Source organism: Nothobranchius furzeri, chromosome 3 (genome assembly GCF_043380555.1).
Source record: "Nothobranchius furzeri strain GRZ-AD chromosome 3, NfurGRZ-RIMD1, whole genome shotgun sequence".
Classification (NCBI taxonomy): Eukaryota; Metazoa; Chordata; class Actinopteri; order Cyprinodontiformes; family Nothobranchiidae; genus Nothobranchius; species Nothobranchius furzeri.
Genome location: NC_091743.1, coordinates 41,979,431 through 41,992,620, shown reverse-complemented (window position 1 = coordinate 41,992,620; position 13,190 = coordinate 41,979,431). Strand labels below are relative to the sequence as shown.

At 44.7% G+C, this 13,190-nt stretch overlaps 1 protein-coding gene across 2 annotated transcripts in view; it reads left to right on the top strand.

Moving 5' to 3' along the window:
* cntn4 (contactin 4) overlaps nucleotides 1–13,190 on the top strand; it is a 322,925-nt gene that overhangs the window by 229,530 nt on the left and 80,205 nt on the right. For both annotated transcript variants that reach the window (XM_054748366.2, XM_054748364.2), the window contains exon 9: nucleotides 752–891. In XM_054748366.2, the coding sequence (XP_054604341.2) occupies nucleotides 752–891 (140 nt within the window). The remainder of the gene's footprint in view (nucleotides 1–751; nucleotides 892–13,190) is intronic.

The window sequence follows — 13,190 nt, the reverse complement described above, 5'->3', positions numbered from 1 at the left end:
CAAACGTCGTGGCCATGGGTGACGGTTTAGATGGAGGACTGATTTAAGAGCTTTGCTTCTCAGCGTAGCTCCTACATCAGACAGAACAGGCTGGAGCAATACCCTCATTACCGCTCATCAGTCGGTTTTTGGTGTTTCAGGCATCTGATTAGGGCACCGCCTGGTCGCTTCCCTCTGGAGAAGTTTTCCATAAGGAGTAGACACCCAGCACATCCCAAAGGGACCATTCACCCTTTCAGGCCTGGGAATGCTTTGGAGTCCTCCAGGAGGAGCTGGGAAGTGCCAGGGATGCGGGGCACGTCCAGCCGTGAGGAGACCCAAGGGAAGACCCAGAACACGCTGGAGGGACTATGTTTCTTGGCTGGCCGGGGAACGCCTTAGGATTCCTCCAGAGGAGCTGGCCCAAGTGTCTGGGGAGAGGGAAGTCTGGACCTCTCAGCGTAGGCTGCTGCCCTCATCACCCGATTCTGGATAAGCGTCGGAAAATGGATGGATGAATGGATTTACATATGATGATTAATAGCTCAAAATAAACAACAATCACTCCTCATGATAATGCACGACAGTCCTTTACATTAGCTCATTACATGAGCTGGAACAGCCCAAACGGTCTTGAAATTTAATGTGAAAATGAAAAGGTTTTATTTAAAATTCACTATATTGGTGCTTTTTAAAATGTATTCTCCTCTCTGTGTGGCATCCTGAGGAGGTCACTGATCCACCACTTTACTGTGGCTTCTCGTGTTTCCAGCTCCACCTCATCTCATTGAAAAGCCCCAGGATGTCCAGAAGCTCATCGATGACTCTCTGGTGTGGGAGTGCAAAGCCACGGGGAAGCCGAAACCCTCCTACAGATGGATGAAAAATGGAGAAAACATGGAGTCTACAGAGGTGAGATCAGCCGGATGTCTTTGCATCTGAAGAAAATGTTCCTGCTTCAAGGTTCACCCCACAAACACAACTTTAGAGAAAAGATCCCCTTCTGTCTAGGATGGAGGAACACACATGCAGGGTGTTTTTTTGCTGCTTGATCAAGTCTTACCTGCTAATTATCATGTGTTATTGTCTTCCTCACCGCTACACAGTGCCTCCGGCGTGGTGGGGCCTGTTTTTCTCTGGCATTAATGATATTCACGTACACAAAGCAGCTTTCATTTCAGAGTCGTTCAGCTGTGTTTGTCTGCTGTAGTAAAAGACTGAACTTTAAACAGGCCCCGTATTTAATGGTAGCCTGGAAGCTACGCTAATCTTCTGTTAAATCTCCTCTTGCCAACTTCAGTTAATAGTTTTTTTTTCCCCCGCCGCAGATTAAAAGCAGGATTCTCAGTGAATGACACGTACGTCTGTAGATTCCTGGATGGGCTTTCTTTTATACTTGATTAAAGATCTTTTTTCACAAGGTTGTTGGGAAAAGATGGACATTCATGGACTCACCCATCTTGACTCGTGACGGGGAAGGCTGCTGTTGGTTTACCGTCCAGGAAACAGCAGAGGGCGTCTCAACTACAAGAAGCTATTCTGAATGTTCGTTCTGTGCTGTGATTCATAACCGTCTTCTTTCTTATTCAACACAGCGCAGTCACTTTATGTTATTTTACCTTTGGCTGACAAGTTTCGGACGGAACTTCCGCCTTTGTCAGAGCCGCCAGCTGTTTGTGGTGTCCCTTTTGTTTATGTGCGGGCAACAGAGGACGATGCTGCCCTCTGCTGCCCACATCCTTCACGGACCATTGCACAAGGGAGAATCACATACTGGATTGGGACAGTGCACGGATCACAAATATGGAAAAAACAAAAATGGATTAAAGCTTGGTTTATGCTTGATGCATTCACTTTCCGCGTGGTGATGCGGCTCGCGGATGGAACGCGCTTCACAACTTGCAGCGTTTATGGTTCATGCGGCTTGTCTCTGCGGTGAGCCAATATTCTCCCAAACTGTAGGGGGCAGCATGGAGCTCTACGGCATGCATCCAACACTACACCATAGTAGAAGGAGAAATTACACAGTGCGAGCAATTTCTCTCCAAGAATTATTAACAACATGTTGATCACGGTGATCTCTGAGAGCTGAATCATACAAATGTCTGTATTTACGAACCTCTGCCATACTAGTTCTTGCCGGTCCGCCAAGTTTTTCCGCGTCCGACTGTCTGCTTCGTTAGAAAATCTCCTAGGTGCGGAAAGTTTGGGGCCGTGCGGAGGCGCGGTGGAGGGGCGTGGTTGTTAAAATGATGCAATTTCGCCACGCGGAGCCATCCGAACCTCGCGGACGCATCAAGCATAAACCAACCTTAAGGAAGCAATAGAGATAAGGAGATGCAGGCACAACACCATGAACAGAGATCACGGTGTTTACATGCTGGATCACACATGGGACTGTGCTATCAGCATGAAGGATGCGGGCAGCAGAGGGCGACATCGTCCTCTGCTGCCCGCACATAAACGGAAGTGACGCCACGAACAGCTGGCGGCTCTGACTAAGGCGGAAGTTCTGGCCAAAACATGTCAGCCAAAGGTAAAATAACATCAAATTACTACACTGTGTTAAATATAAAAAAGGAAGATGATTAGAAAAAGCTAACCATTAGAATCAGCAACTCCATCACACAGCAGAACTTCTCCTGGCTTTTGTTATTTGTGGAGATAAAACATCATGCCAGTGGTGGTCAGAGGGACCGGTGGAGCAAGTGCTCAGCAGGCCTGGCCTCTGTCAGTGCACCCCAGGGCAGCTGTGGCTACATCATAGCTCATCCCCACCAGCGTGTGAACGGGTGAATGACTGATTGTGTTGTGAAGTGCTTTGTGGGGTGTGTAGAACCCTAGGGTGCTGTACAAATACAGACCATTTACCATTTTTACCATCAATGTTGCAGAGCAGCATTGCTGTTAGTCAGTCAGAGAAGAGTCCAAACATCAGGAAATAAGACTCTAAAAGCCTGTCGTCTGAAACTCTGGCTGACTTCTACATTCTCACCGGAGCTTTTTTTCAAAAGAGTACAATTTCTCAAGGCATTCATTCATACTAGAAATCACTGCAGATGTATTGAAAGTATGAGTAAAGTTGTGCTTTAAAGGTGCATTATGTAGAAATTTAGTAAAAATGACACCCTGTGGTAACATTTGGTTACTGCAGCCACGTTAAACAACTCTGGAGCTTTTTGCCAGCCTTCGTCAAATTACAATTGTGGTGCTGCAGCATTAGCTTGCAGGAGACACGACAACCCCACCCTCACTGATGGTGAACAGTAGCTACGTCCCTCCTTCCTTTGCTTTGAAAGGAGAAAGGCCGACAGTCCCGGCAGCCAGCTGGAAATAAAATATGTTTCAGTATAACCTTCCTTCCAAAATGACTTAAACATTAGAGTCTTTTGGGATTTTTCCACTGTAAAATTCTCACTATATTCTTACATACTGCACATTTAGAGCAGTGGTTCCCAAACTTATTTAGCCGCGCACCCCCTTCTATGTCCCGACCATGTCGACGCACATATATATATATATATATATATATATATATATATATATATATATATATATATATATATATATCAGATGTCAAGCTAAACAGAAAGGGTTAAAAAAATTCCCCATCACTTTCATTTTTAAAATAGTGATTAATAAACATTTGATTCCATTACAATTTCCTTTATGTGCCCAGGTAGCACATAAAGAATGCAATTTAACGGTTTTCTTAAAGTAGGAACGTTTAACCTGTGCGGCCAGAGCGCTCTCCTTCCCTCTGCTCTGCGTAAACCTGAACGGATCACCTACTTGTGCGTAATCAAATGTCAATAGGGGACAAGATATAGCCATGATGTTCACTTTTGCCTCAGACCGACTTATTGCTGTTTTATGGTGTGGCTGAATCTGCGATCTGCTGTCATGCGGACCGGAATAACAAATGCTGCAGTGGACTTGTGGTCAGGTTCATGAGGAGTCACTGGCTGGAGCGGACCCGACTCATCCCAGAAGCTAATATCTTAATTTGACCTTGAATGAAAAATAACCTCTTAAAAGTTTTTATCACGGTGGAGGCAGCGTTCATTTCTGCCGTCAGTCTGACAGCGGGCCGGAGTTAAAGCAGCGTGTGCGCTTATTGAATCTGTGTGTGTGTGTGTGTGTGTGCGCGCGCGGCACAGCCGCTCAAGTCACCGCGTCTCGCGCTATTTAAACCAATGTTGTAAAATGACTTCTGCCCAGCCCAGATGTGCTCACTTGTGCACCCGTGAGCCGTGGTTCCGATGGATCGCGTCTGACCTCTGACAGACGCACTCTGAACTTCAGATCTTCAGCACGCTGTTAATAGCCTGAATGGGAATCATTTCTTGTTATTTAGTTACATCCACAATGTTCTGTGGGTGAGGTTTACAACGTCAGAACACCTGCATGAGACAGGTGTTAATTACAATCTGCCAGAATGACTCGCCACCTTCAGATTTCTCCAACACCGTTAAAAATGATCAAATACGGAACATATCGGCGTGCGCAGGCCAGAGTGCTGAAGCTCGGCGTATTGTTATTATGAAGCTAGCGCACATGTGGAGGACACACAAGCGCAAAAATATACTTGTTTTCAATTACATTTATTGGGCCCACTTACTTTTTCTTTGGCCCACCCACAAATGAGTTTCTACGCTAATGGTGACATGACAGACTTCTCTGAGCTCCGCAGCCATTACACTTTTCACCTCGCGCACCCCCTAGCGGCAGCTTGCGCACCCCCCAGGGGTACGCGCACCGCACTTTGGGAATCCCTGATTTAGAGGGTTGAAGGAGCAATCAAAAGTCTGTGGTCAAAGAAAAACAGGTTCATAAAGTTCTTTACACAAAATCCCTGTCAAATAAAGAAATCTCACTAGCTCTATTATTGAGATTTTTAGTACCATCCAGAATGAGCCATTTCAGGTCTCTCACTTTAGTACAAACTGTTGCTCGCCATGCCCACCCAGGGGTGCAGTGATGCATATCAGACCCCGTGAACACTCATGAATTCACTTTTATTAAGTAAACCTTTGGTGTGAATTGTAAAGGACCTGCACTTTGGGCAGCTCCCATGCTGCATTTTAAATGTGCTATATAAATAAACTATGCTATGCTATGTTATGCTATGCTATACAGCGCCTTACGTTTACATGCAGTCAATATCCGGGTTATGATCGGGTTAAGGTCGGCATTTGGGTTTCTGAGTTGATCAGAATAACCCGTTTACAAGCATAAATAGAAAGAGTTACCCCTAACTTGCATAACCAGATTTAAATGCGGACGTTGGGGTAGCGTCAGGACGTGTGGACTACATCCAGACGCAATATGCGTCATTTACGGTTCTTCTTGTTCCGGTATCCGTGAAAACAACAACATGTTTCCCAGTTCGGAAGAGATAGCGACCGCATTTGTTTGCGCTTTAGTTTCCTCGACACTCCAAAAGTGTGGTGCTGTGCCGTTACTCGCCATGTTGCTCCCAACTTGTTGTTTACTTCCGGAGTTCTGGCGCGTACAAGACGTCTCGCTACTCAAAAGACCAAGATTCCTTGCGAACAGAGCATGCGCAGAACACACGCTTTGATGGGGATATCCCGGTATGCGTTTACACGACCAAACATTCGGGTTAGAAAAGGGTTACCCCAGGTGTAGTAACCAGGTTTTTAAAAACCCGGTTATGAGCATATCCGGGTTTTTGGCGGTGTTTACATGGCCCTGCGGAACCGGGTTATTGTGAATATTCGGGTTTTAAAAGGGTTACTGGCTGCATGTAAACGCACTAGGGTTCTACAATCCCCCAAGGTGCTTCACAACACAGTCAGTCATTCACCCATTCACACGCTGGTGGGGGTGAGCTACGATGTAGCTACACTGACAGAGGCGTGGCTGCTGAGCAGTGGTGCCACCGGCCCCTCCCCATCACCAGCAGGCAAGGCGGGTTAGGTGTCACGCCCAAGGGCACAACAGCAGAATTCTCAGGTCGGAGCTGGGATCGAACCCGCGACCGTCTGTCCCATACAAACCTTTGGTGTGGTTGTAGCTGTAACCTCAGTTCTGCCCACTGTGTGACTCACTTATTTTTACTGTAAGCTGGACTCATTCATAAAAGACACCGATGTCGACTCAGCATTAAAACGTCCAACAATGGCTACGCATCCGGGGGTTTTACAGACACTGAGCCGCAGTTCAGTAGCTGGAAGTCTTTTGCACCACATGCTGATTGCTGGCAAATTGTTTGAAATTGTGCTTTACAGTATTTTTTAGGATTTGACCAAAATATGATTTTAGTTTCAAACTAGTTTTAAGAGCAGTGGACATTTGACATTTTTCAACTGTTTCTGGCTTTCATTTGTTTCTCAAAACGAATTAATTACAGATCATTTAATTAATTTATTCTCTTACCTGTACAATACTTTTAGTTTTCATCTTTCATTATGAGATGAATAAATTCAAATGTAGGAGCTTTAATAAAATGAATCTGCAAACACACTCATGCGCCCGGCTGAGAGGCGGTGTGATTAAAGGTTATGCTGACTGCCCTGACGTTTGTGCAGAATGTTCCTCTTTAACACAGACATAGTAAATGGATATATTCAAAGTGCATGGGTGAATGGATTAATCAGCAAAGGTGTTGCATTGTTTCAAATGCCACCATTAACCACAGCGGCTTAATGAGTGGAAGAGGGAAAGGTCAGTAACGTAAGAAGCGGTGGAAGAGGACACTCCTTGTGTTGTTATTTATTACTGGGGGTGGATTGAAGACCCTTGGGGTGTGCTTCTCATGTGAACTTATCTCTGCTGATAGTTTTTGAACTCGGAGCAACACCAATAGAAGAGTCAGTGAGAACAAAACAGACCACTGGGTTTGCAGAGGTTTATGTTGCTTCTTACACAGCTTGTTCACTTAATTCTGTAAAGTCAGCATAAGAAAGTTCAGAAACGAATCAATTTCTTACTTTTTCTTCTCTTTCTGGGCTTTTTATTGGATCTTCAGAACTATCCTTCCATTTTCAGTGTTTTTGTTACCTTTCTGCATCAAAACAGCCCTGCTTTGATGGACTTTCTCTTTTCCTGCAGCTGCTTTCGTTTGAAGGTCTTCTCTCCCTCCTGCCTTACTGACGATGGCTTTGGGATTACCATATTTTCCAGAGTATAAATCGCTCCGGAGTATAAGTCAGAGTATAAGTCGCACCAGCCATAAAATGTATAAGTGAAGAAGAAAAAAACATATATAAGTCGCATTTTGGGGGGAAATTTTATTATTTTTCTTACAAAATTTGAGACCAAGCGTTTCACATTGCAAGACAAGAACCGGTAACAATAACAGAATAAACAACGCGGGCACAGCAGCGCGCCACGGTCTCCAGCAGAGGATGGCAGTGTTTGAAACCCTCCCAGCGGGACAGGGGAGGTGAAACCTGGACCGGAACCAGCCCGCAGCAATGCCCCACGGTCTCCAGCAGAGGATGGTGGTGTTTGAAACCCTCCCAGCGGGACAGGGAGCTCATTCCTGGTCTGGAGCCGGCCCGCCGCAACGCGCCACGGTCTCCAGCAGGTGATGGTGGTGTTTGAAACCCTCCCAGCGGGACAGGGGAGCTCATTCCTGGTCTGGAGCCGGCCCGCAGCAGTGCGGTATACATAATTTGGTATTTAAGTCACTTTGGTATATAAGCGCAGGACCAGCCAGACTATGAAAAAAAGTGTGACTTATAGTCCGGAAAATACGGTAAGTGGCTGTTCAATTAAAAGGAAACTCCACCGTGAAACTTGATTCAGTGTGTTTAGAGAGCTGTGGGACCACCATACTGTAGTGTGTTCAAACTCCAGGTTTTCTTCCAGAAGTCTGGAGACACGTTTCCTTCTTTAGGGTGAAAATGTCCTACTTTGCCTGCTAATTCAAGCTAAAACGGAGCAAGTTGGATCCGCTTAAAGTTTTTTGTTCTTGTCATTGCAAAGCCACTTGGGAGCTTAGTTCATGTCTACTACAGAGCTTATTTTTCCGTCAGGCACATACAGTGAATGAATCAAATATCTCTGAAATGAACATGCAGATTTATCGTACGGTTCTGCTCGGGAGCACGTTACTAATTTCTTGTGTTAAGCCCTGTAGTGGCTTTTCTTTTTTTCCTTGTCTCATATTTTAAAGATCAGACTTGGGAGATTAAAATTCATTTCATTTGATTTAGTTGTTTCTTTTTTATTACTGCTTTTGATGAGGAAAGTGAAAATGATTGTTTTCTTGAACTCTGTTACTTTCTGATTTCTTTAAATGAACCAATGTACTAAAGCCTCTGTAGTCAGAACAGTCAGAAGTACACGCAGTCATGGTAGAAATAAAGAAATCCGCCCTCTGACAGTTCTAGATTTTTGTTTATTAATTTTTTCTAAGCTGATTAAACTCGACCTCAGCAGAAGTCAGTCCTTGTTCCTTCTGGGGTTTAAAAGATTCAGGAACAGCCAAGAGCTGTTGATCACATGTAAAGATTGATTAATCATCATCAGATGTGCTCCTATAGATGAGCAGAACATTAATTGGTTTGTCTGGAGCGTACAGGTGTGTGTTAACACCAGAGGCAAAGACACCAATGCCTTTAGAGAAGTCATAGATTCTGACCTCCTTTCTGAGAAATGGTCAGATGTCTTTACAAACAATTTGGAGTCCATCATTCTGCATAATGAATGATTATTCACAAGTTATAACCCTTTAAGACATCCCCTACCGTAGTGGAGAGTGGATGTGGCCTTTAAAAATCTTCTCAGAACATGTTAAAATCTTTAGAGCGCCATGTCAGACTCTACAGGAGATTAAAGCTTAAAGTTGGTGAATGGAAGGGTAGCTGCAGGAAGCCTCTTCTCGCCAAAAATAACATGACAATATGGTTCAGGCTGGAAAAATTGCATCTGGAGGAACAACAAGACTTGAGGCCTAGTCCACACGTAGCCGGGTTTTTTAAAAACGAATATCCGCCCCTCCAAAAACTTGCATCCACACCACTGCGTTTTAAAAACAAACTCTGTCCACACGTACCCGGATAAATACATTGTTAAGGACATGCCAGACCTGTAGGCGGCAGTACCTCCCCCGTTCTTAACCTCGTCCTTCTTCTGTGGTCTTCCGCAAGGAGCAGTAATTACGCTTGAAAAAACAAACAAGCAAAAAGCGCTTGGACAATTAATAAAGCGAGCGCAGCTCTGAGGGCTTCCATGCTGTCGGCTAGTGTAAACACAGGTCGCACACGTGATGTCAGCATTTTTTGTCGCGGAAAGTGACGTTGCGGACCTTAAAACTCCGGTTTTGTCCGTCCACACGCAAACACCCAAACGGAGAAAACGCAGATCTTCACTTTGGCTGGAGTTTTTAAAAAACTCCGTTTTCGTGTGAAAAAACTCAGTTTTCGTGTGAAAAAACTCCGTTTTCGTGTGGATGACAGGCCAAAACGTAGGAAAATATCTACGTTTTGGCAGATCCCCGGCTACGTGTGGACAGGGCCTGAGAAGCAAAAGCTGTGGGGTAATACACAGCCCAATAAATAAAAGCAACACACAAAATGTTAAACCAAGTGTCTTACACCAGCACAAACACCTCACACCAGTTGTCAGCATGGTGGTGGAAGGCTGATGGTTTGGGGCTCCTTTCAATCATTGAGTCTACCATGAACCCCTCTGTAGACCAGACTCTTCTAAAGTCATATGTGAGTCCATCTGTCTGACAGCTGAAGTTTGGACCAAACTGGGTGATAGATCAGAGCCATGATCCAACAGCTGGTACCCAACAGAACAGCTGATGTTCCAGTCAAGTCCAGACCAGAACCTGGCTGAAGGGCTCTGTTGGGACCATAAGAGAGGTGAACAGAAACTACGATCTACAGACTTTAAAGAAGAGTGGACCAGAGTGCGTCCACAGTCATGTAAAAAACCGATTAGGTCAAACAAAACAGGCTGTTGCAGCTGAGGGTGGACTTGGGTTTTCACTCTTAGCTTTTGTGTTTTGTTTTTATTTAGTAAATAATATCAGGATAAAATCTGTCACTGAGTTTGAGTTCAATCATTCAGAACCTGGCCATTTCAGATGATGTAAAACCAAAACCGTGGACCTTCTTTATCTCATGGCTATTATTGCATACAACAACACAATGTCCTTAATTCACAAAACGTTACCGTCTTTATGTTGTCCAGGTTTTGTTAAGCCAATCAGGTCAGTGTTGCTGGAAAATGACATTGCCAATCATTTTTGCTCGGCAGAAGGTGTACAGATGGCCCCCCCAGGTCCCAGCGTGAAAAACTGCTGATTTTAGAAGAACGTCATGGTTAATTAATAGCAGCTGTAAATGGGAGTGCCTCCCATGCACAGACTGATATACGCCACCATTTGCCTCCCTCGCCAGAAGGGATGCTCGCCCCAGCACATCCGGAGCTGTTATGGAAATTCAGGCGCATCCTGCTCAAATACAGGATTAGTTTGTGATCTTTCAGTGAGGACAGCCTCTCTTTTCATGTCACAGCGCCTTAATCCCCCCGCGTCTGGAGTTCAAATGGGATCTAATGACACTGAAGGTGAGCCAGAGGAAAACACAGGAGACGAAGGGCATGAAAGAAGAGAAAATCCTGGCACGGCCTCATAGAGATGCATGACAACTGCTGTGCGTTTTCTACTTTAGTGAGGGAGTGGTATAATAACTGGTGATAAGAGAGATTAATTTGTTCCGCCCAGCCACATAAAAAGTCACCACCTGGATTTAACAGAGCAAATAAGTAAGAGCCTCCCTTTGGAAAAGTACTGCAGTGATTAAAATGTTTCGCCTGACAACAAATTATTTAGCCAGAGTAGCTTCTCATTCTGTTAACTGCCTTTGGTTTTAGCACCAAATCTGCTCATTTTCAGGACATTTAAGCTACATCAAGCAAAGAACCCAATCAACATCACATGGAACTGCCAACTGTTCAATGGTTCACTCAGACCCGGTGGATGTTGTTGAGCCTTGTCACCAAGGAAGCAGTGAGATAAGGAGACAATCTTCAATAACTAGATGTTTAGTGGAAGAACTGCACATAGAAAGAGAACTCAAGTTTTCCGAACTGGACAGCTTCATATGACAGGATATACTCGATACTAATCAAGCCTAGAGCCAACCGTACGAGCCAACGCTGGCTGTGGTGGTTCAACATGCTGTGCTCAGACTGAGGTCATCTGACCTACGGCCCTGGGAAACTGTGTCCCCCTTAGAGATCTGCCTGCAAACAACCCTACCTCCTGCTTCTGGGGAAAAGGATCACGTCTGACCAAGTTTCCTATAGATACAAAGCAGAAAATTGCGATCTTCTGCTTAGACTTTGCTATCACATGAAAGACCCCTTGGTTTGTTGAATCAGGTAACTCAAATCTCAGCATTCCTTGAGGAAATGCATACCTCTTTGCTGCCATCATTTTATGATAACAAATGGTGGACTTCCAGCTTTTGGGGCCAAATCTTTATCGTTACATACAATCAGTGTCTGCCAGGGTGGCTATTAACTACTACAAACTATGACACCAATTTTTAACTCAACACTTTTAAGCCAGTTCATTTATTTTCAGATTATTAACGAGTTTCCTAAAGATGATCAGCTGCGGTGGACATGGTGAATCCGATTGACTCCAAAATGGAATCAGTTGATGATGAACATCCAGTGGCTTTCCAATGATGGACAATAAAGAGGGATGGACCAACTATTTTATTGATCTTATCACCTCCAGCAATCCCCCGGATCATTGTTTTAGTGATGTTTTTAAAAGAACCATCTCCTCATTCTTTTTCAAGCTGTCACTCGGAATGATCCTGCATTAATCCTACCTGCTCTGAACCCTTTCTCTCTGTATTTCTCTAAAGAGTTTCTTCATACAATGAGCTCACTTGATTTTGTGCCCCCAAGAGCTTTTAAAGAGGCCATTATTGTCATTGGGCCAATATCAGTGTCTGTCATTAATCACCGTCTCTCTACTGGCATTGTTCCTGATTTACTTTTAATTGGCCTGTTAAACCCCCTCTCACAAAGCATCATTTCCTGCAGATCTGAGTGTATTATTGAATTACAGACCCGTCTCTAAGCTCCTCTTCGTATCAGAGAGTTTAGAAAAGACAGTTTTAAGCAGCTGCTGGATGTAATGACGAAAGACTGGAATATCTGACAAACTGTATTCTGGTTTTGGCCTCATACAACACCCAAACATCGTGCACTGTATTTATGAACATATTTTAAAAGCTGATAGTTTTGCCTTTCAGGTACATGCAAAATATTGTTTTACAGAACCAGGTCTAGTCCTGCTCTTTAAGCCTCTGCTGGGTCTGGGACGGAGCGGGGTGGGCTATCGTCTGTCAGCGTAGACTGGTATGGGTCGGCAATTTCAGTAGAGCATTTCCATCACAGTTTGGGCTCTCCTGTAGGCAGGCGAGGTTGAATGGACCATCATGTATCATGCACAAGATGTGCAACTATTCAGTGTTTTTGTGCTGCAATGAATGGTCTTAGCTAGAGCTAAAGACAAAAAAGAAATGCTTACCAACAGGCTCCACAAGTGAGTCCAGAGTGCGGTCGCTGAGTCCAGGCCAGCCTCATTGCCTCGGTTTTATGGTCTGTGGCTATAAATAGCATCCAGTGTGTTGTGTCTTTCTCGCATTTCCACTCCGCCTGTTTCTATACTCATCTTTTCTATTTTGGGCGTTTTGTCTCAGCTTGGCCCGACACGTTTCCGACGTCCACTCGAATCCTTCAGCTTCCATCCGCTGAGAAACTTCTTTACAACTTGCATTCCTTAGCGATTGGTCTAGCTCGCTCTGAGTTTGGACTCTCATGATGATGGTGGGGAAAGCATGGAGCTCTGAAGTTGACCAAACCATGCTGCTACTTACTGGTATTTTCTCACATCTCTGTACATATAATGAAAATGCAAATAATGGAACTCCAAGGTTTGTTTTGGTTGTTGCAAGCTGTGGCATATTTCTGTCCCCCAAACGTTCCGCCCTAACCGTACCACTCCACAGACATGTGGGCCTACAACAGCAGGGGGCCATGAAAGACCTGTCAGTGGTGCGGTCCGGGCTGGTTATGTGGACTGGTTTTACAATCGGTCCGCCCTGTCCCGAACTCCGCAGTTGATCCGAGCTATTAGGTAGAAGATCCTTGGATTATTTCTGGTGTGGTCTGGCATTAGCAGAAGTTAAAATCAAACAAAA